At 44.3% G+C, this 22,165-nt stretch overlaps 1 protein-coding gene across 4 annotated transcripts in view; it reads right to left on the bottom strand.

The window, feature by feature from the left end:
- The window catches only part of AMPD3 (adenosine monophosphate deaminase 3), a 42,057-nt gene extending 40,037 nt beyond the window's left edge, over positions 1-2,020 (bottom strand). The window contains exon 1 of one of the 4 annotated variants that reach the window (XM_068556636.1): positions 1,899-2,020. Coding sequence is in view for 1 of the 4 variants with exons in the window: in XM_068556635.1 (XP_068412736.1) it covers positions 1,564-1,585 (22 nt within the window). In the remaining 3 variants the exon portion in view is untranslated. Of the gene's footprint in view, positions 1-1,103; positions 1,198-1,346; positions 1,516-1,563; positions 1,711-1,898 lie in introns of those variants that run through there. The other 3 variants (XM_068556635.1, XM_068556639.1, XM_068556638.1) reach the window with 3 other exon arrangements.
- Between the last annotated feature and the right edge of the window lie 20,145 nt (positions 2,021-22,165).

The raw sequence follows: 22,165 nt of genomic DNA, 5'->3' as shown, positions 1-22,165 counted from the left end.
TCTCAACTCCTATTTGGGTGCAAGGAGAAGGCAACCATGTTCAAATGTGAAACCAGATCAGGAAAAAGAGCCTTCTCCTCTATGAGTGATACTTCTTGCTGACTTTGCATGGCCAGCAACCCAGCCTTGAGCCCATACTCTTGGGCCCTAGCCCCTCCTAGATCAGAGTCCAAAGCCATGATCTCCCATCCTAGATATGCAGCAGCACACAGAAGAAATAAAGGATTAATATTTGGGGGGAAGAACCAGGGAGGCCAATGAGTAGCTTTCAGGGAGAGAAGATCTTCTCCCTGCTTAACCCTAAGGCTACATTTTATCTGCCCATGATATTTTCAAAACCAGGGATTAATTTCAAAGCCATTTGAAGAGTGATTCACCTAGTGAGAGGACAAGGAAAACAGGCCTCATCTCTCCAAGAGCTTCCTGACCTTGCCGAGAGCCTCTCACTCCTTACTGAGGATCTCCAAAGAGCCAAGGTTGGGCTGAGGGTGGGGCTCAGAGGTCCCAGAGTCTCCCAGCAAACCACCCATGTAAGTCCCATGATTCTTAGACAGCGCAGCCCGGAACCGGCATCTTCAGAGTAAGCCGGCCCCTCAGAGTTGCCACCAGAGTTGCAGCCAGGTCAGGCTAACTACTCCAAACCTGCTGTTAACACTCCAGAAGGTGAGTGCTGACAGGGGCTCTGTGTGCCTGGCCCTATGGCTTGACTACCACTCAACACTGATGCTTCACAGCCAGGGGAGGAATTTCTCCCATGAGGGTTCCAGCTGCAGCCAACTCCCCCCTAAAGATGGCCAAATGTTGGTCACCACATCCAGGGGGATAGCCAACAAGGGCTCAGGACCATGCTGGAATTCCTACTAGTGCTTCCAGCTTTCTTCACTCAGCTCCTTTGCTAATTTGTCATCACCAAGCTTCCAGCCACATACAAGGACCTAACAGTTAGTGTAAGTGACACTCTAGTTAGCAAGCCTCTCCTACTCCAGGGCCTCTCAGAACTCACCCCAGAGGCCTCTGCCAGCCAAGTCAAGCAATTCCACTGGCAAAGCAGCTACCAGGAAGTTCAAGGGCACAAAGCAGACTGCCAGATGCAGTACACCTACCTCCCTTGCCAGGAAAGAGCCAAAGAGGTAAGGATGAAGGCCTCCAATGACCCCATCACTCTGCCATCCTGTCCATCCCCCTGCCTCCAGGTGGAAGTCCTCAGCCCTTGGTATCTGGCCAGTCCTCAAGCACTAGAAAGTGGTCCGGGCGCTTAAGTGGCGGCAAGTCCCGGGTCCCGTAATTTCTCTAAACCTTTCGAATCCAGTGTCGGTCGCCAGGGAGCCAAGATGTGGCGGGCTCACCTGAGGCCTCTGGAGTCCAGGCCACCGCAGGGACTGGGACAGGAGCACAGGCCAGGGCCCAGGCAGGGGACGAGCCCGGGATCGGAGCCGCCGCCTTAGCGGGCAGGGAAGCCCAGGGCCGAGATTCCGACGCCGGGGCGCTCGACTCCCACTGTGGGCCGCCGGGGGCCGCGAGCCGTGGGCCCAAGATCAACAGCGCAGCATCGCGCGCACTCACCGGCTTCAGGGGACAGGGCCATGCAGTGGGTCGAAGGGGGCGGCCCGCAGTCTGGAGCGCAGGTGGCGGCGCGGGGCAGGGCGCACAGCAAGCGCCGCAGAAGGGCTGCCCCGCCCTGCCACCGGCCCGCGGAGCGCAGGCCAGGCCTCACCCCACGGCGGGCGCTGGGCGGGAGCCGGCGGTGCGCCCCGCGCCAGGGGCGGGGGCCGGCGGTCCCAGGGCGCGGTGCTGCGGCGCGCCAGCCCGGAGCTCCCGGGCCGCCGGGCGGGAGGAAAAGGGCCGCTTCCGCAGGGGAGAATCCCGGGGGTCTCGCACCGCCCCAGCCGGTGACCTACCTGGGCGCGGAGCAGAGGAGGGGCGAGGAGCCAGCGGCAGAGGGGCGCGGGCCGAGCCGCCGCCGCGGAGGTCTGCCCTGTCCGCCGCCCACCCACCCGGCCGGGCCGCCGCTACCTGAAGGGCAGGGCCGCGCGGCCAACAGGAAAGGAAACTTGAGAGCGCCCGGGGCGCGGCTGCCGCCGCCCTGTCCCTCGGCCGGAAGCGCGCCCGCCGCAGCCGGGGGGTCAGGTCCAGCGCGGCTCCTCGGACCTCGCCTCCGCGGTCACCCCCGGGCCCCAAAGCGTTCCTCACGATGTTCGGATCTTCCCAAACCTCCCCCCATGCCGGGACTTGTCCCAAGGAGAGATTCTGGGGTCAGCGCCCCCAAACAGGTGACTTACTCCCTGGAGCTGAACGGACACTCTCTCTTCTCCAACCCTGTGCTCTGGCTTACACAGCCGCCCCTCCGAGTCCGGACTGACCTCTTAGTTGCCGAAGCCAGTGGGTGCTTTGTAGCCTCCGCTAGTCGCTTCTCCCCAGCCTTTGAACCTGCTGAGCACACCTTCCTTCCTGCAACCCTTGGAGTACAGTTTCCAGAGTCGGCGCCTGCAACTACCACCCCTTTCTCTCTCCAGATTTTCTACACACCTTAATGACTGCAGCTTCTCAGCCTCCAGGGCCTGGCTTTTCATTGTGGTGGTGTTCTCTGGGGTTCCACCGCTGGGCTGCCTGCCCCTTCTGGGGATCTCACCCACTCCCATGTTAAAACCTCCTGCCTGCTAATGACTCTGGAATCTCCTCGCCAGCCCAGAATGCTCCAGAGCTGCAGATGGCGTATCCAACCAACTGGACACATCTCCACTAGAGGTTCCTAGGCCCGAGGAAATGTGTCCAAACTCAAACTCCTAATTTCCTTCCAGGAACGTGCCAGAACCTGCTCCTGTTGCTGTGTTTCTGTAACCAAGCAGGACCCTATAAGGCCTTCTAGAGCCAGCCTCCTCCCACCCTCCCTGTCCTCCACCCGCCTCTTGTTTGTAGAAAAACTTGAGCATCCTAGGCCTTTCCTGAGTTCCAAATTTAATCAGAGAAGTGAGAAAATGCAGAAGCAAAGGAAAACAGTCAAGTAAGACAAAAGTAATAATAGTTTAGCTATAAAACAAAGTCAAGGACCTTTAGTTCCTCTTGGAGGGCTATAGAAAATATTCTGAGACAAATGCTTGAGCTGTTTTGCAGATACTGAAACCTCCATCAGGTGCAAGGCATTAACTGCATGCTGGTCAACAAGCACATAGGCCCCAGACAATTGGAACCAGAAGGTTGATGATGTTGACTCCCAATTATCTCACCACCCATCAGAAGAATGTCCAGGAACTGATCACCCACCCTGTTACCCTCTCCCTGTCTTTAAAAACCCTTCCCTGAAATCCATCGAGGAGTTCCGGGTCTTTCGAGATTTAGCCACCAGTACTCCTTGCTTGGCCTTGCAACAAATGCTGCACTTTCCTTCACCACAACCTGGTGTCAGTAGTTTGTCAAGTGGACCCAAATTTCATTAGGTAACATTTCCAGCCTTCTGGGTGACAGCACCACCACCCACTCCCCCAAGCCACACTTGAGAGCTATCCTCGACTCCTTCTCCCTTTCATATCTCACACCAGTTAGTCACCAAGGGGGAAACGAAACTATTCATTAGTGTCCTGATGGTGCCAACTGCTTTCACATTGTCTCATTCGTGCACTGTTTTATTCCTTCTATGTCCTAGCCTGATATTTATAATTTATTTGTAAGTTATATGCACATGTAACTATATAAATACATTATGTATTATAAGGCATGCTAAAAGTCATTACAGGATTTGGTAAAGATGAAACAATAATCTTAAATTATTTCAATTTTAATGAATGGTACATTATACCTTTTTCCCTTCACTTTAAAGTTATTAGCAAAAATCTGTTTGAGAGCAACATGATTAAAAATGATTTCAATCTTAGTTTAATATTTTATGAGACTAGAAAGTACGCTTTTAAGTTCAGTTGATGTCAATACTTAGTCCTAATGGCTGTTAATTGCAAAACAAAACCAAAAACCTCACCAAGATAAATACACCCAAATAAAAAAGTTCTGGGTCTTCCCTGGCGGCCCAGTGGTGAAGACTTCGCCTTCCAATGCAGGGGGTGTGGGTTCCATCCCAGGTGTGGGAGCTAAGATCCCACATGCCTCCAGGCCAAAAAACCAAAACATAAAACAGAAGCAATATTGTAACAAATTCATAAAGACTTTAAAAATGGTCCACATAAAAAAAAAAAAGTTCTTTCACTACACTTATTAAATCACAATTCTCACTGCTTAAATCCCATCTACCAAGTTTGCAAATGTGAAATTCCCCCAGAAAACTCTTCTTTGTCCATGAAGCCCACATTCCCAATGATGTTTTTGTTATCAAGCAAAGGTTCACTGCCTGATGTGCATAGGAGCCAATAATATGGCACTGATTTTGAGGGAGAAAAAGCTTTATTGCGAGGTTGACCAGCAAGGAGACAGGAAGCAAAGCTCTTCAAATCTGTCTCCTTGATCCAGGGTTGGGGTGAAATTTAAGAGGTTAGGGGAATTTCAAACTTGGAAGCTGATTGGCTAGTCTTGAATCAGAACATATAAACTACTCATGCTACTGGAAGCCAGATTTTCCTTATTGAAGGACTTCTCCCTTTGCTTTGTTAAGAGTTCCAGTGGCAACCTTTTGATTCTTTGAGCTCTGTAGACTGAAGATTCTCGGTTGGGGGTCATCCTGAAGAGATGGCTCCCATCTTGCACTGCTGTTTCTGTAAAATAACTCAAGGTTTGATTAATCAACCTATTTAGGGAGGCAAAATCAGTTTAAGCTGGGGCTGTTTCAACAACCTGTTTAAGGAGGCAAAACCAGTTTAAGCTGCTCAGTGTTTTATGAGCTGTTTCATTTTCATCAGTTGTTCCTGCAGATATTTTTAACAATGGGATTTTTTTTAACTCCAGAAACTCTTTATTTGGAAGAATGTAATATAGGTTTAAAAAGTGTACTTCTTAATTTTGAAGACAGTGGCTATGACAGTCTATATAGTTGAAACTGACACACTTCATTTTGGCATTAAAATCACATGATAATGGAAACAGTTACAGCATCAATTTTCAAAGTGATTTCCCCATAACATGATTATTTTAAAGCACAGTTACATTCATTGCTAAAATATCACCTATACCTGAAGGGATACCTTGTGTGACTCATATGGAGTCCCTCCCTGCCCCCAACCCCAGTTTTGTATTCCAGTCTGGGTAGCCACTGCATTGGTGTTTACTCTTACACATAAAAACCACAGCATGGGGCTTCCCTGGTGGCGCAGTGGTTGAGAATCTGCCTACCAATGCAGGGGACACGGGTTCGAGCCCTGGTCTGGGAAGATCCCACATGCCGCGGAACTGCTGGGCCCATGAGCCACAATTACTGAGCCTGCGCATCTGGAGCCTGTGCTCCGCGATAGTGAGAGGCCCGCGCACTGCGATGAAGAGTGGCCCCCACTTGCCGCAACTGGAGAAAGCCCTCGCACAGAAACGAAGACCCAACACAGCCATTAATTAATTAATTAATTAAAAAAAAAAACTAGCTGTTTATCCTCAAGCAACCACTCTCTTTAAAAAAAAAGAAAAAACCACAGCATGTTATACTAGATATATCATTCACATTATAATCACATCTTTTCTTTAGTAGATCACAAGAAGTATTTCTTTATGAATGCCATCACTGAAAAGACTTAAAGTAAAACATATTAGCAACTGGCATCCAACCATAAGCCAACTTCCACAACACATAATATGTTCTAAACCGTTTTTCCAAATCTTCAACGATGTTTTCTGTGTGTCTTTCAACAGAATGCATTTTTATGTGTTGCCATCTTCTCTCTGTACCAATTCAGTCACTTTAATCATGGCAAATAGAACAGTGGGTTTTTTCCAATATACTGACTGGCATTTTGCCTTTTACTATTAAATAAAAGAGATTTTACTCTAAAGGGATTTCTAAACATGTTTATTACATTTAATAATAGTTCACAAAAATACACAACTAAGTATCGCATGACTTGGAAAAAAATCATAGAGATTTGTCTTCATGCTCTGGGTGTATAGAATGTACGTATCTTGCTGATCATGATGGCATATTTATATAATTATTAGCTAGTACCTCAAAGTGCAATATCCCCCTAGGCTGGTTGTTAACTATAGTGATGTAAATCCGTATTTTGAGTGGTCTTTTTTTATACATTTGAACTTTTTTCCGGTAGACTTCCGTATCAGAGACATCATCATAATGGATCTCATATGAATAGCAGGAAATTGTTAGCTCTGCCATTTTTCTGAGTTTGCTTTTGCTTGCACTATCCATATTACAGTGTCCCTTCCAAGACCCTCGCAGATACTAAAATCCATGGATACTCAAATCCCTTATATAAAATGGCATAGTATCTGCGTATAACCTATGTACATCCTCCTGTATACTTTAAATCATCTCTAGATTACTTATAATACCTAATACAATATATAAATAAATACTATGTAAATAGTTGCCAGGCACACTGCAAATTCAAGTTCTGCTTTTTGGAACGTTCTGGAATTTAAAAAAATATATATTTTCCATCCTCAGTTGGTTGAATCTGCAGGTGCAGAACCCATGGATACAGAGGGCCAACTGTGTTTTCAATCTATGGATTTCTTTGCAGGAATCGTTTCAAGCTACTTGTCCCTTTTGTGAGAATTAGTTAAATGCTAGTTAGATGATATAATCTGTCTACCACCTGGGCTACAGGTAATTCGTAATACCTTGTGATCCACTTGAAGGTAACTGGAACAGTGAGGGTGCCACTGTCACCCCTCCTCTATGTAGTAGAATCCCCTCTCTTCCCTGAGGATACTTCTTCTATGACACATGACATGGACACCTGACAAAAATGTCGAGTAAGGGTGACTTAATCCATACAGTAAATATTGGTAAATTTATTTTTACACTAAAACATAAATACAAACATACCTCATTTTATTGTGCTCTGCTTTATTGCACTTAGCAAATATTGTGTTTTTGACAAATTGAAGGTTTGAGGCAACCTTGCATCAAGCAAGTCGGTGAGAACACCAACTAGTAGCAGCCAACACAACCGTCCCCCGCCCCACTCCCATCCCCCAGCAGCACCACCAGTCTCTTCTCCATGCTTCTGCCACCAGGGGCAGACATCCTGAGTCCTTTCTCCTCCTCTCCTCCAATCTGCCCTTCCCTCCAATCATTCAGACCTGAACGCTTTGGAGAGCCCTGGGCCCAGAGCTGTGGGTTACCTCCACGGGTGCTCTGACACTGGCGGATGGGGATTATTTGAGCATTTTCGGAAGCCCAGAGGTGTTTGGGGTCTGCGTTTCATCCCCCCAACCCCTACTAACACCCTCCTCTGGGTAATTGTTCCACAACGCACACACGCACATCCAAGATGGGCATGGCAGTCTCCAAATAACCAATTCCTCTGTCTCCTTTTACTGTCTCCTGAACTACAGAAGCCAAAAATCTCACCCAGGAGACAATAAGAAGGGGGTTCTGCTTCTGAGAGTGTTTTAGCAGAGTCTCAGCAAATACATTCAATTTTCAAACCAAAGTGCCCCCGGGCCTTCTACTAACTGAGTGAACTGAAATCATAGCATATGGTCTGGAAACGGGGCAAAAATGGGTCCAGGAGTATGTAGTGGCTGGAAAATGAGTGCTCCGGGCATGGAAGGACATTGCGGCCCCCACTGATGCTGTAGCATACAGCCTTTGCCCCACCTGCCTCCCCACTCCAGCTGGAGGTTCAATTCCCGCCCCCCCAGGAATTTTTTTTTTTTTTGGTGCACCACACGCCGGATGTTAGTTCCCTGACCAGGACTGAACCTGGGCCGTGGCAGTGAAAGCCCAGAATCCTAACCACTAGGCCGCCAGGAAACTCCCTCCTCCCCTACAATTTTTAACTCCTGTGTGGTCAATCATCCCTAAGCAAGCTGGAGTCTGACAGCAGGTCCCCTTACAGTGAACAGCCGGTTCCTTCTTTCTGAAATGGGTTTCTAGAAAGGAGAGAGACAAACCCAAGCACTTTGAAAATTAGCGTGAGTGCGAGCTAGCCCCTAGACCCAGAGCACGTGCACTCAGGATTGGAAATGGAGCTGTTGTGACAGGAAGTGGGGAGATGTCTTGTCCCCATGCCCGGGCCCAGAGTGGGGCTGGTGTGGAGTCTTGGGGTGCCTGGGGACCTTGGGCTTAGAGTCCCCCAGTCACTCCTCTCTGGACTGGAGTGAAGAGGGTCAATGAGTGGGGATTTGAGGCTTGGGGCCCACAGCACATGACCACAGAACACCCTCTCAGTAGTCAGGGGGGTGTTCCCCAGGACACACACTTGTCTGCTTGTGGGCACACGGTCTCTGTATTTAAATTGAAGTCTGGGAATTAGCAACCCCCTTCCCCATCTAAGAATGGCCTGTTGTCTCTGCCTTCCCTTCAGGACTCTGCACAAGATAATGCTTGGCTGTAGCTCCAGCTCACCCCCAGCTCATTCCCATAACTTGAATTTGTGTGGTTTTCATACTCTCCAAACTCTACCATCAGCCTAACCATTATACCATCAGCCTAACCATTATACCATCAACCTAACCATTATACCATCTGGTGAGACTCTGCGGTTGGACTCCTATAGATGGGAATCACAGCCTCAAACACCTTGCACGTTTAACTCATTGTCTGAATGCCCCAAATCATCTGCGCATAACTCCCTTAATCTCTTCCTCTATACTTTGAAATTCAGGTGTCAATTTCTAGCATGACTATAGCCCTCCAGAATTACTTGGGAAGGGGGAGAAGGAGGTGGGTAGAGTAGAGCCTCACATGAGGCAGTGACCTCTGTCTCCTGGAGATGCAGTCTTCCCCCATTGCCGCCTACACACACACACACACACACACACACACACACACACACACACAGAGGCACACACACATTCCCCTTAGGCCATACTCATTCCCAAGATCCCTCCTGGCTGCAGCTTCTAGCACTCCCAGTCCCAGGCCATCCTCTTCCCAATCCCTGAATCCCTGATTCAGAACGGCCCACCCAACCATTTAATGAACAATAAGGTCAAAGGCTGAACCAAAAGCAAGAGCCTGTACCTGTCCTATCCCACAGTGTCTGCTTCCCAGTTGAGAGTCAGACTCCAGAAGGCTGACCACCATCAGTGTGACAGTACCATCAACACCCAATCCATCCTCAGCTCTGTGGATTCTACCAGGGACATCTGGAGGAATGGGAGCAGCTTAAATTGTATCCAAGAGAAGCACAGGCATTTTTCCAGTTCCTGAATTTCTATTATTTAAGAATGAGCCTAACTATGATCTCACGGAGGATAATGACACCTCTGGGTGAGGGAGGAGGACTCTGCATAAGATTTTGATTTGGGAAATCAAAAATCAGAAAATTGTGATGATTGCACAACATTGTGAATGTAATTGATGCCACTGAATTGTACACGTAGAATTGTTCATGTTACAATAGCAAATTTTATGTTCTATATGTTTTACTACAATAAAAAATTGTTAAAAGAACAAAAAATATTGAATTTTTAAAAAAACTGTTATTTCACAACTCCACTGTTTCTTTGCACCATTAACTGTGAAAAGGCCCAGGGCAAATGGCTCTTTATCAACTATCCGACTATCCCCAAACCTTCAGGCAAAGTGGTTTCAGAGGTGCCCTGAGGGAACAAAGAAGGAAGAGTCATGTTCCATGCTGGAAAGACCCAGGAAAGAAAGGAGAGTGGCTGTCAGAGGAGAGGGGATCCGCACATAACAAGGAATGAGAACCCAAAGGTCACTATGAAGCAGAAGCTCCACCCAGAAAGCCTCAGAAATCTTGGAGAGAACACTGGATGAGCCCCAAACAGTTCAGGGTGGGCAAAAGTCCCTATGGCTCATGATTTGTCTAAAGGGTGAGTCTCTGAGAGAAGAGAAACAAAGCAGTTGGAAGTCACTGATATCTATCACCTGTCAACTGTTCCCAAAAGGTAAGCCCCAGTCCTTGACCCATCTGCATAGTTCGTCTACAATCACATTCCAGACAATCCCCACTTGAGCCAGATCAACTTCCAGTGACATATGGCAAAGTTCAGATCCTTTCTAAATAAACATTGCAAAAGCTTGTGGTTTATCAATAATTGAGTATTCTCAAATGTATTATTTGGAATTAGATTCAGCTGAGGATAACAGAGACCTAAAATAACAATGAGATAAATAAGAGAAATATTTTTTTCTCTTTCTTTCTGTAAATAGTCCAGAGTTGGGAATTACGGGCACTTCATAAATCCTCTGACTCTTCCCAGCCACCACCCTACCTGCCCTCAAGTGTGGTCTCATCCTTGTGGGAATTAGCAGTCCCCCTTCCTTTGCTAAGAAAAGCCTACAGATAGATCTTCAGCCATTACTTCCATGTTTCATGAAGCAAGAGGGAGGAAGGACCATATAGTGGTTCTATTTTTCATCTTTTGAGGAACCTCCATACTATTTTTACAGCAAATGCACCATTTTGCATTACCACCAACAGTGTATACAAGGGTTCTAATTTCTCCACATCCTTACAACACCCATTGTCTTCTGTTTTCTTGATAATAGCTATCCTAACAGGTAGGAAGTAATATCTCACTGTGGTTTTTATTTGCATTTCCCTGATGGTTAATGATGTTGAGCATATTTTCATTTACCTGTTGGCCATCTGTCTGTCTTCTTCAAAGAAATGTTGATTCAAGTGTTTGGCCCATTTTTAAATTGGGTTATTAGTTTTTTTGCTATTGAGTTGTATTACCATATGATCCAGCAACCCCACTTCTGCATAGTTATCCAAAAGAATTGAAATCAGGATCTCAAAGAGATATTAGCACTCCACATTCACTGCAGCACTATTCACAATAGTCAAGATGAAGATGCAACCTAAATGTCCACTGATGGATGAATGGACAAAGAGAATGTGATATGTCTATACAATAAAGAATATTCAGCCTTAAGAAAGAAAGAAATCCTGCAATATGTGACAACACTGATGAATCTTAGGACATGATGCTAAGTGAAATATGCCAGTCACTGAAAGACAATTACTGCATCGATTCCACTTATACGATTCTTTTCCATTATAGATTATTACAAGATATTGAATATAGTGCCCTGTGCTATACAATAGGTCCCAAATGTCTTTTAATGAAGCCACCATATCATATTTCCACTTATCTCGCGTTGGCCACACTGAGCAGTTCTGTAACATCCAAATATAACTCCCATAGATTTTGTGATTAACTTGATTACACCAGGCCTAAAATCTCACATCAAAGAAAGCAGGGAAAAATACAACACTGTGCAGTTTAGATATCCTCGCCACCCTAGAACTTCTCCAAGTTGGTGTCAGTGCACCATGATATTTGCATAATCATAGCAACCACTCCGAGATCCAAGGATCTAAGTTAAGGATAAACCTTTTGGCAATTTCAGGGAAATCAAAGGAGTTGTCTTTCGTGCTGTGAGGGCAGGACTCTATCTGACTGAAGGATTCTATCTGACTACCCTTCCTCATGAAGTCCTAATGTCAGCAGTTACCATGCTGGTATCTGGTGTTACATGCTCCCACCCTGCTACTGTGGTGTCAGAAAAAGGTCTTTTCACAGAGCAATGCAGGGAATATAGGCCCAAGATTAGCAGAGCTATATACTGTGGTTCACCTGCTCTTTTTTTTTTTTTAACATCTTTATTGGAGTATAATTGCTTTACAATGGCGTGTTAGTTTCTGCTGTATAACAAAGTGAATCAGCTATACATATACATATATCCCCATATCTCCTCCCTCTTGCATCTCCCTCCCATCCTCCCTATCCCACCCCTCTAGATGGTCACAAAACACCGAGCTGATCTCCCTGTGCTATGCAGCTGCTTCCCACTAGCTATCTATTTCACTTTTGGTAATGTATATATGTCTATGCCACTCTCTCACTTCATCCCAGCTTATCCCTCCCCCTCCCCGTGTCCTCAAGTCCATTCTCTACGTCTGCGTCTTTATTGGTTCACCTGCTCTTACGTGGGAAGCCAATCTTGACATGCTCTAAAAGTCCTTTGAGCAGTCATCCATGAAATATCTATTGAGTATCTAGCAGGTGTCAGGCTCTAGGTCCTAGAGCAACAACGGTCAGCAGAACACTTCTTGCCTTCATGGAGGTTACAGCTATTTAGCAAGACAGGACATTGATCAAATGACTGCCTGAACACATAACTTCAACAGTGATAGTGCTGGAAAGAAAAGTACAAGAGCTGTAACAGAGCACAACAAGAAAAACTGACCTCCTTCCAGATTCCACACCTGGGAAACAGCATGTGCAAAGGCCCTGGGAGAATTTAGGGGAACAATACCTGAGTCATTTTCCCCCATTTTATTTCTGTCACATATTCATGATTGGAAATTCTGTAAAGATTACACAATAAAAGCTCCATTTCCAATGTGTATAAATCTCTTATTTTACTAAAGGAAGTATCACATGGCCTGGGTAAATAAAACCAGATTTAGTGCTCCAGGGTGGTGATGTTTTCAAATTAGCTTTTCCAAATTCTGTCACTTTTCCAGCATTTATTAAATTTATAATAAACCTGTTTTTAAATTCCTCATGCCCACCCTCCCCAACCCCGCATGTTTTCTGGATGTTTCCAGTTCTGTCTCTCTCAAACATTCCTTCCATGTGAGTATATCCTGGAAGTCAGTGGGGAAGAATGTCCTCCCATACTGTTTTGTAAGCATCTTTGTTCCTTCTGCCAAAGCTGTACAGGGGCCCAACCCTGTGCCGGCACTCCAGGGCCAGGTCCCACCCCTCCCACCCTACTGCTGCTTCAGTGGGCTCTAGCTTTAATCACTCATTCCCCCCTAGGGTCTGGACTTCTGCTCAGCCCTTCTCCAGAGAGCAAGTGGAATAAGATCTGGGTGATATTAATGGTCCTGCTTCCTAATACCACCACCCCACGCACTGCTTCAAATCAGATCTGTCTGATCTCTACCCATCCCGATGAGTTAGGCATAAATGCATTGCCAAATTCCATTCCTACCAGGGATCTCTGGAGTACGTCAATGAAGTTACACTCTCTGTCCTTGTCTTTTGTCCTTTCCCCTCCTGCAGGCATCTACTATTTAAAGCCCTGCCCCCATTCTCCATCTCCAGAGCTGGTCCAGAGGCCCTCCCCAGAGCCATCGACAGAATGGCTTCTATATCAGTAGGGTCCCAGAAGCAAACAGATGCTACCTTCATATTAGGATAATTGATTTAATAGATAATTTAATAGAGGGACTATTTACAAAGACGTGGCAAGGGTGTAGGGAACCATGAGGATTTGTATGATACTCAAGGGCAGGTAGCATCAGGGTGTCACCCTCCCTGGGCCTGAAGAGGGAAGGCGAAAGAGCATCTGCACTGATTCCATGGCAGGCTTCCAATAAAGCCAGATTCCAAGTCATCTTACTTGTCTCGTATTACCTGGCCCTCTGGGTCCTGGTAGGCCCTTTTCCTCACAGCTCTAGCCTACATCTCCAGACCCCTCCCTAAGCCCCATGCAGAGGTTACTCTTCAGCATAGGGTTTTCCTGTCTCTAACCTGGCCCACAGGCCTTCCTATGAACCCAGTGGATGCAGGCACCTGGCTGAGTCCACCTGCCCCTCTAGCTTCTCTCTCTTCCTCAGTTGAGGATCTGAGAACCGTGCTAAGAGTCACCACCTTGGCCCTCTGACCTCTGGCCTCTTTGTTAGCTGGTGACTGGTACCCAATCAGGCTGAACATTGAAGTCATGGCCAATTTTTGTGGCAGCTTGATGTGGTGGTCTTGCAACCCTCCTTTTCCAAACCAACATAGTTTGGTCCACTCATGGGTCAGGCAGCTGTATCCAATCCTTTTCCAGGATTATCTACCATGAGAAGGAAGGATCCCTCCCACCATCCCCTCCCTGTCCTCCATGGGTCACTATTACAGAGAACACAAAGCAAGGTGGCCCAAAACTCCCACAGAAATCAGTGAAGCAACCCTGTTTTTATTCACTTTCCATTATAGCCCCTCCCTCTGAGGGTGGTCAGGGCAACACGAGCAATGTGCACAGGCTCGACCCTCTCCCAACAGGTTCCTAGATCCTTCTGAGAGCAGACCTCTGCCTCACCCCCTCCCCACAACTGCTCCAGACACACCCAGATGCATCTAACCTGGGAGTCCTGCTTCCCAGCACACCAGGCTGTCCCACCAGGACCACGGCTCGGTTACAGTTTGATGAGGGACAGCTCTGTCCAAGCAGTCACTCACAGACTTTCCGAATATTCTTCCTTCTGTTCAACTGTCAGAAGCTGAAGTCATGCAGCCCACTGTGTAAAATGCTCTCTGTCCAGTGGATGGGATTTCAGGCGGACAAGTTTACTTCAATTAATTTGTCCTTCTTTACACCCTGGGATTAATAATTGTGTTTTTAAATAGGAAAATAATGCAAATGTAAAAAGATGCTTACCAAAATCATATAGTAATGTAGTAAATGCTTATGATAGAACACTAAGTTATAAAAGTACAACACAAAGCATGATTTCAACTATGTGAAAAATAAAAGAAGTAAAATAAAAACTCAAGCATAGAAAAAAAAAGTGGCAGAAAAATTTTTTATATACAACTCTAGGTTCTGGGAAAAAACCTCTTAGCTTGGAAGGCCCACCCTGATTCTCCAACAGGCTGCCCACAGCCCCATTTCTGCCCCAGACTTCTGGGTGTGCTTTGGTCAGTAGAGAAGACACTATGACTAGGAATTTGATTTTATCCTAAGTAAGGAAAAGCTTTATGTAAAAACTGGAGAGTTTTGAGGTGCCTTAGAATAGGAGGGATGGGAAGAGAAGAGAATACGAACTGTGAGGGAAGAGCTTAAATAGAGAAGAGAACTCAAAAACCTGGCTATGGGGCAGGGCCAAACCAAAAAGAGAAACAAAGAAAAATTTCCTATGGGATGAAGAGGAAGGCATATTCAATGTAAAGTTGTTTCCTATTGTGTGCTGTGCTGTAATACCCCTCCATTACCCCCACATATTCAGTAAAAACCTCTTATAACAACAATCTCATAATATTGATATTTGAGTAAATAAAGGAGAAGAGGTCTTCTGCAATATGGACCAATACAGGAGCTGATGTAAGACAAGCCCTCTTATATTAGCCACGATAAGTTAGGCTATGGCAACCTATTCAAAACAAACAAAAAAACTCAGTAGTTCAACACATTAAAGTTATGTTTCTTGCTCATATCACAAGCCAATGCAGGTCAGGCAGCTCTCCTGCATGGCTTTCCTCCAAACAGTGACTCAGAAATTCACACAGTTTCCATCTTGCACTTTCACCATCTAAGAGTCTTTCACTACTTGATGAGTGGGAGAAGGGAGGTAGTGTGGTCAATAACACTACTGAAGCTGTAGCTAGAAGAAACCTATACCATTAAATGTATATATTAAGGGACTTCCCTGGTGGTGCAGTGCTTAAGAATCCGCCTGCCAATGCAGGGGACACAGGTTCAAGCCCTCATCTGGGAAGATCCCACATGCCACGGAGCAACTAGGCCCGTGTGCCACAACTACTGAGCCCATGTGCCACAACTACTGAAGGCTGTGCACCTAGAGCCTGTGCTCCACAACAAAAGAAGCCACCACAATGAGAAGCCCACGCACTGCAACAAAGAGTAGCCCCCGCTCGCCGCAACTAGAGAAAGCCCATGCGCAGCAACGAAGACCCCACACAGCCAAAAATAAATAAAATTAATTAATTAATTTTTTTAAACGTATGTATTAAAACATAAGAAAAGTTGAACACCAGTGATCTAAGTGTCCAAATCAAAAACTTTTGGAAAAAAAACCAGCATATTAAACACCCCCCCCAACAAATAGAAGGGAAAAATAAAAATAAGAGCAAAAATCAACGAAATAGAGAAAAAGACATGCAATAGAGGAAATCAGGAGTCAAAAGTGTATTCTTTGAATAGACTAATACAATTAATAAACGCCTGGCAAGGCAGATCTAGAGAGAAAAAAAAAAATGAGAGAGAGAGAGAGAATACAAATACCAAAATCTGGCATAAAAAATGGGATATCACTACAGACCTTACATACATTTAAAGGACAATGAGAGGCTATTATAAGCAACTTGATGCCAATAAATTGGCATTCTATATGTGCATATTTATGCCAATAAATTGGAAATTTTAGGTGAAATATTCAAGTTTGCTAAAATACAATTTACTGGGCTTCCCTGGTGGTGCAGTGGTTAAGAATCCGCCTGCCAGTGCAGGGGACACGAGTTCAAGCCCTGGTCCAGGAAGATCCCACATGCCGCGGAGCAACTAACTCCACGCTCCACAACTACTGAGCCTGCGGGCGCTCTAGAGCCCGCGAGCTACCACTACTGAAGCCTGCGTGCCTAGAGCCCGTGCTTTGCAACAAGAGAAGCCACCGCAGTGAGAAGTCCGTACACCACAACGAAGAGTAGCCCCCGCTCACTGCAACTAGAGAAAGCCCGTGTGCAGCAACGAAGACCCAATGCAGCCAAAAATAAATAAATAAAATAAATAAATTTATTAAAAAAAAAAATACAATTTACCAAAATTTCCACAAGAAGAAATAGAAAATACCAATAGTCTTATAGCTATCAAAGAAATTGAATCTGGCATTAAAACTCTTCCACAGGGCTTCCCTGGTGGCACAGTGGTTGAGAATCTGCCTGCTAATGCAGGGGACATGGGTTCGAGCCCTGGTCTGGGAAGATCCCACATGCTGCGGAGCAACTAGGCCCGTGAGCCACAACTACTGAGCCTGCGCGTCTGGAGACTGTGCTCCGCAACAAGAGAGGCCGCGATAGTGAGAGGCCCGCGCACCGCGATGAAGAGTGGCCCCCGCTTGCCACAACTAGAGAAAACCCTCGCAGAGAAACGAAGACCCAACACAGCCAAAAATTAATTAATTAATTCATTAATTTTTAAAAATAAATAAATAAATAAAAACTCTTCCACAAAGAAAACTGCAAGCCCAAATGGAGTCACAAAAATTTAAGGTATAAATAATACTGATCTAAACAGATGCATCCAGAGAATAGAAGAGGAGAAACATCCAAACTCATTTGGTAAGTCTTGCAAAACCTTGATCCCTTGATATCAGAGAGACATTACAAGAAAGAAAAATTACTGCCCAACGTCGTAGGCTGAAAAATTTAGAGGAGCACGTGGCAAGCCTATGTGGTAAACAAATAACAATCTCCACCACAGTGTCCTCTTCTGGTCATTAAATATCCCTTTGTTCCCTTCTTTCCACAAATAGAACACCTTCAACTGCTCTTCATGGAAAACAATCCAAAATCCAATCTGTCATTGCCTTTCTCAGTCCTCTCTGTCAGGAACAAATGTGACTTCTTTTAGACTGTGAACTAAAAGGGCAAGTTGTCTGTCTCATACCCATGCCAACATACAAATGTGCAGTGATGCAACAGGAAGAGGATAACTTCACTTAACACTCCCATTCGGAAAGGGGAAGACTGAGAGACCCACAGGGGTCACTGTTCCACAACTACACTGGTATGACACTGCTGAATACACTGGTATTGCAATGCTGAAGTACCAACGGGCAGACATTAGAATGGCTGCCTAGCCAGGGGCAGGAATTCTCCCCTTCACTGTTCTTTGTGATCCTAGGCACCACCATTTGAGAGGCTTCCTCTTGGACCCTTACTCTCTTTGGCCACATTTAAAGAGGGCACTGGAGAGAATGTTTTCTTAGGGGCTGTGCAACTTCCTGCACAGTTTTAAGGCTTAACTAAAGGACTCAAACTTTTTACACAGGCTTGTGGTTTCTTTTACAATACAGTTTCCTCAAAAATAACTTTCTAACCTATTTGCATCCAGACCATTCCATGTGCCAATATTCACACTCAGTGTTCCTTTTGTAAGACACAGTTTTCAAGTTGCTTTATTCTTTTGCCTTCTTGCCCCCGCATACTCTCTTTCAATGTGACAGTGATTTCCTTGAATCTAGCTGGAACAAAGGAACACACCTTTAATCAGGTATTTTCCATGATTCACTTTAACCAGCTGAGATATTTCCTTGGGCCTTTGTCACGAAAAGCCTTTTAAATTCCCATCTCTTACTAACTGGGAACTAGAAGCAGTCAGCTTTTCTAACTCTGCAGGCCTCAATATTCTGGACTTTGTCTATTCCATTTAACTTAATTGGCAAAACAGCCAATCCTATGCTTTTTTATTTTAAGTTGAGATATAATTGTTATACCATAATACTCACCTTTTTAAGATGTACAATTCAGTGTTTTTTCCTATACTCACAAAGCTGTGCAACCATTACCACTGTCTAATTTCAGAATATTTTCATCACCCAAAAAGAAACCTTGTAACCATTAGCAGTCACTCCCCATTTCCCATTCCCTCTATCCCCTAGATTCATCTGTTTTCTGACTCTTAGATCTGCTTATTCTAGGTATTTCAGATAAATGGAATATGTGGTCTTTTGTGTCTGGTTTCTTTCACTTAGCATAATGTTTTCAAGGTTCATCCACACTGTAATATGAATCAGTACTTCATTTCTTTTTATGGCGGAATAATATTCCATTGTGTAGATACGCTATACAGTAAGTCCCCTACATATGAACCTTCAAGTTGCGAACTTTCAAAGATGTGAACATGCATCTGGTTCCAGCAAGGAACCAGAACCTGTGCCATCAACGTCAGGCATGAGTGAAATTGCAGCTTGTCCTCCATCTCCTATTGCCAGCTGTTGTACTATACTACTGTACTTTTCAAGGTACTGTACTGTAAGATTAAAAATATTTTCTTTATTTTTTGTTTTTTTTAATGTATTATTTGTGTGAAAAGTATTATAAACCTATTACATTACAATACTATATAGTTGATTGTGTTAGTTGGGTACCTAGGCTAACTTTGTTTGACTCACGAACAACTTGGACTTAACGAATGTGCTCTCAGAATGGAACTTGTTCGTATGTAGGGGACTTACTGTATTTTGTTTATTCATCTGTTTATTAACATGTGGACTGTTTCCACTTTGGAGCTATTATGAATAACGCTGCCAAGAACATTTGTGTACAAGTATTTGTGTGGATGTATGTTTTCATTTCTCTCGGATAGATATCTAGGGGTGGAATTTGTGGGTCATATAGGAACTCTACGTTTAAGATTTTGAGGAACTGTCAAACTCTTTTCCAGAAAGGCCATCCCATATGACATTCTCACCAGCAACGTATGAGGGTTTCAATTTCTCCAAATTCTCACCATCACTTGTCAGTGTCTCTATTTGACTATAGCCAGCTTAGTGGGTGGGCAGTTGTATCTCATAGTTTACTTTGCATTTCCCTAATGACTAATGATGTTGAACATCTTTTCATGTGTTTATTGGCCATTTGTATATCTTATGTGGAGAAATGTTGATCATATTCTTTGCCCAGTTTTTTCTTTCTTTCTTTTTTTTTTTTTTTTTTGGCCATGCGGTGTGGCATGTGGGATCTTAGTTCCCCAACCAGGGATCGAACCCTTGCCCCTGCAGTGGAAGTGCAGAGTCTTAACCACTGGACCACCAGGGAAGCCCCAATTTTTTTCATTTTCATTCATCTCAAAGTATTTTCTAATTTCCCTTGGGATTTCTTCTTTGATCCATTGATTATTCAGAAGAAATATGTTTAATTTCAACATGTTTGTGAATTTCCTTCTGTTATGGCTTTCAAATTTTGTTCTGCTGTGGTTGGGGAACATACATTATTACAAACTTTTAAAATTTATTGAGATTTGTTTTATGGCTTGACAGATGGTCCATCCTAGAGAATGTTCCATGTGTACTTGAGAAGAATGTATATTCTGCTGTTGTTGAGTGCAGAGTTCCATTTCTCTGTTAGGTCTAGTCTGTTTATATTGTTGTTCAAGTCTCTGCTTCCTTGTTGATTATCTGTCTATCCTTTATCATCTGTCTGTTCTATCCATTATTGAAAGTAGGGTACTGAAGTCTCCAACTGTTATTGTAAAACTCTATTTCTCTCTTCAATTCTCATTTTTCACTTCATGTATTTTGGGGCTCTTTTGTTAGATGCATAGATTTATCATTTTATATCTGCTTGTTGGATTGATTCTTTTATAACAATAAAAGAATTAAAATGTTCTTCTTAGTTTCTAGTAACAATTTTTGTCTTAAAGAGTACTTTGTCTGATATTAATATAGCCATTCCAGCTTTCTTTTGGTTACTATTTGCATGGTATATCTTTTTCCATCCTTTTACTTTCAGTCTATTTCTGTCCTTGAATCTAACATGTGTCTCTTGTAGACAGCATATAGTTGGGTCATGGATGTTTGTTAGTTTGTCTGTTTGTTTGATTTTTATTCATTCTGCCAGTCTCTGGCCAATTCTATTCTGAGCTCATCTTTTTTCTTGTAATACCTTGACAACTGCAGCCAACAGTAGTCAACATACATTACTAATGTTCTGTTTTTCAATCTCTTCTCCTAGAAATGTCATATAAATAAACATGGATTCTGCCTCCCAAGTTAGATCGATTTTTTTTTAAAGATTTCCTTCAGTTATTTTTATTTATTTATTTATTTTAGTTTTTGGCCACACCCCACGGCATGTGGGATCTTAGCTCCTTGACCAGGGATCGAACCTGCACCTCCCTCATTGGAAGGCAGAGTCTTAACCACTGGACTGTCGGGGAAATCCCTAGATCAATTATTGATGTTTCAGCATTAAAGCAGTGAGAGGGACTTCCCTGGTTGTCCAGTGGCTAAGACTCCGCGCTCCCAATGCAGGGGGCCAGGGTTCGATCCCTGGTCAGGGAACTAGATCCCACATGCTGCACCTAAGGGTTCACATGCCGCAACTAAAGATCCCGCATGCTGCAACTAAAGATCCCACATGCTGCAACTAAAGATCCCACATGCTGCAACCAGAAAAAAGATCCCGCATGCCACAACTAAAGATCTCACATGCCGCAACGAGGGTCCTGCACGTGGCAACAAAGATCCCGCCTGCCACAACTAAGACCTGGTGCAGCCAGATGGATAGATAGCTAGATAGACAGATAGATAGATAGACAGATATTAAAAATAAATAAATAAAGCAGTGAGATATTTCCAGTCTCCAACATTAGTTTTCCGCTCAGCATACCAACAGACCATTAAGCTGTTAGAGCAGTGCCCTACTTAGAGGCACCAATATCTCTATGAGTAAGAAATTTATATTAGAGTACAATAAGCTGTACTCTGGTAATAAATAAACCCAAAATTCTAAGCGGTCTAACCCAACAAATGTTTATTTCTCACTTATGTCACTATTCAATGCAGGTCAGGCAACTGTTCTGCATTGCCCTCTCCACGCAGTAACAAGTTCCTTACAAATGGCAATTTAGTCATCTCAGAGTTCTTAACTTCTAGAACCACAGACAGGAAAGGGAGAGGGGCTGATAGCACAGGGGGTTTATTGCCAGGCTTGAAAATGGTATATATCACTCCTGCCTACATCTAATGGGCCAGACTTAGTCACATGTCTCTAACTCAGCTGCAATAGAGATGGAAACTTTACATGAATACATTGATCAATAACAGTCTGCACCATACTTCTATTCCCTATATATATTAAAGTTTCACCTCTGAAGTGGAGGAAGATGGTTAAAGTTCACTATTTTATGAATACAGGGCATCCAGAACAGGAGGAGTCATCATGGCTAAGTGCTGTGGGCTCTGGAGCCAGGCTGTCTGGGTTCAAATCTTGGATCCACTACTTAATAATAATTCTATCGCCTTACAGCTCCATACTTCACCCCTATAAATTTCAGTTCCTCATCTTAAAGTGGGGATTAAATAGTACCTAGCTAGCTCCTAGGCTTATTGTCAATATGAAATGAGACAATTCATGTAAAAACAGCATAGTACCTAGCACACAGCAAGTATATCATAGATGTTACCTATTATTAAATAGGTTAAAGAGCTATAAAATAATGGGAAAGGAAACCATACAGTGAATATTATTGCCATTAATGATATTTTCCTCTGCATGCCTGATTAGAAATGTGTTCGTCTGGGGAGCTCCAAGCAGTGGCAGGAAAGTGTAAGGCCAGACAGACAAGGTGCTAATGGGACTATTTATGTGAGAGGAATGGGCATCTGATAATGGTATTAGC

The sequence above is a fragment of the Eschrichtius robustus genome, chromosome 11 (assembly GCF_028021215.1).
Source record: "Eschrichtius robustus isolate mEscRob2 chromosome 11, mEscRob2.pri, whole genome shotgun sequence".
Classification (NCBI taxonomy): Eukaryota; Metazoa; Chordata; class Mammalia; order Artiodactyla; family Eschrichtiidae; genus Eschrichtius; species Eschrichtius robustus.
The sequence above is the reverse complement of the archived record's forward strand: the minus strand, read 5'-3'. Positions and strand labels throughout refer to the sequence as shown.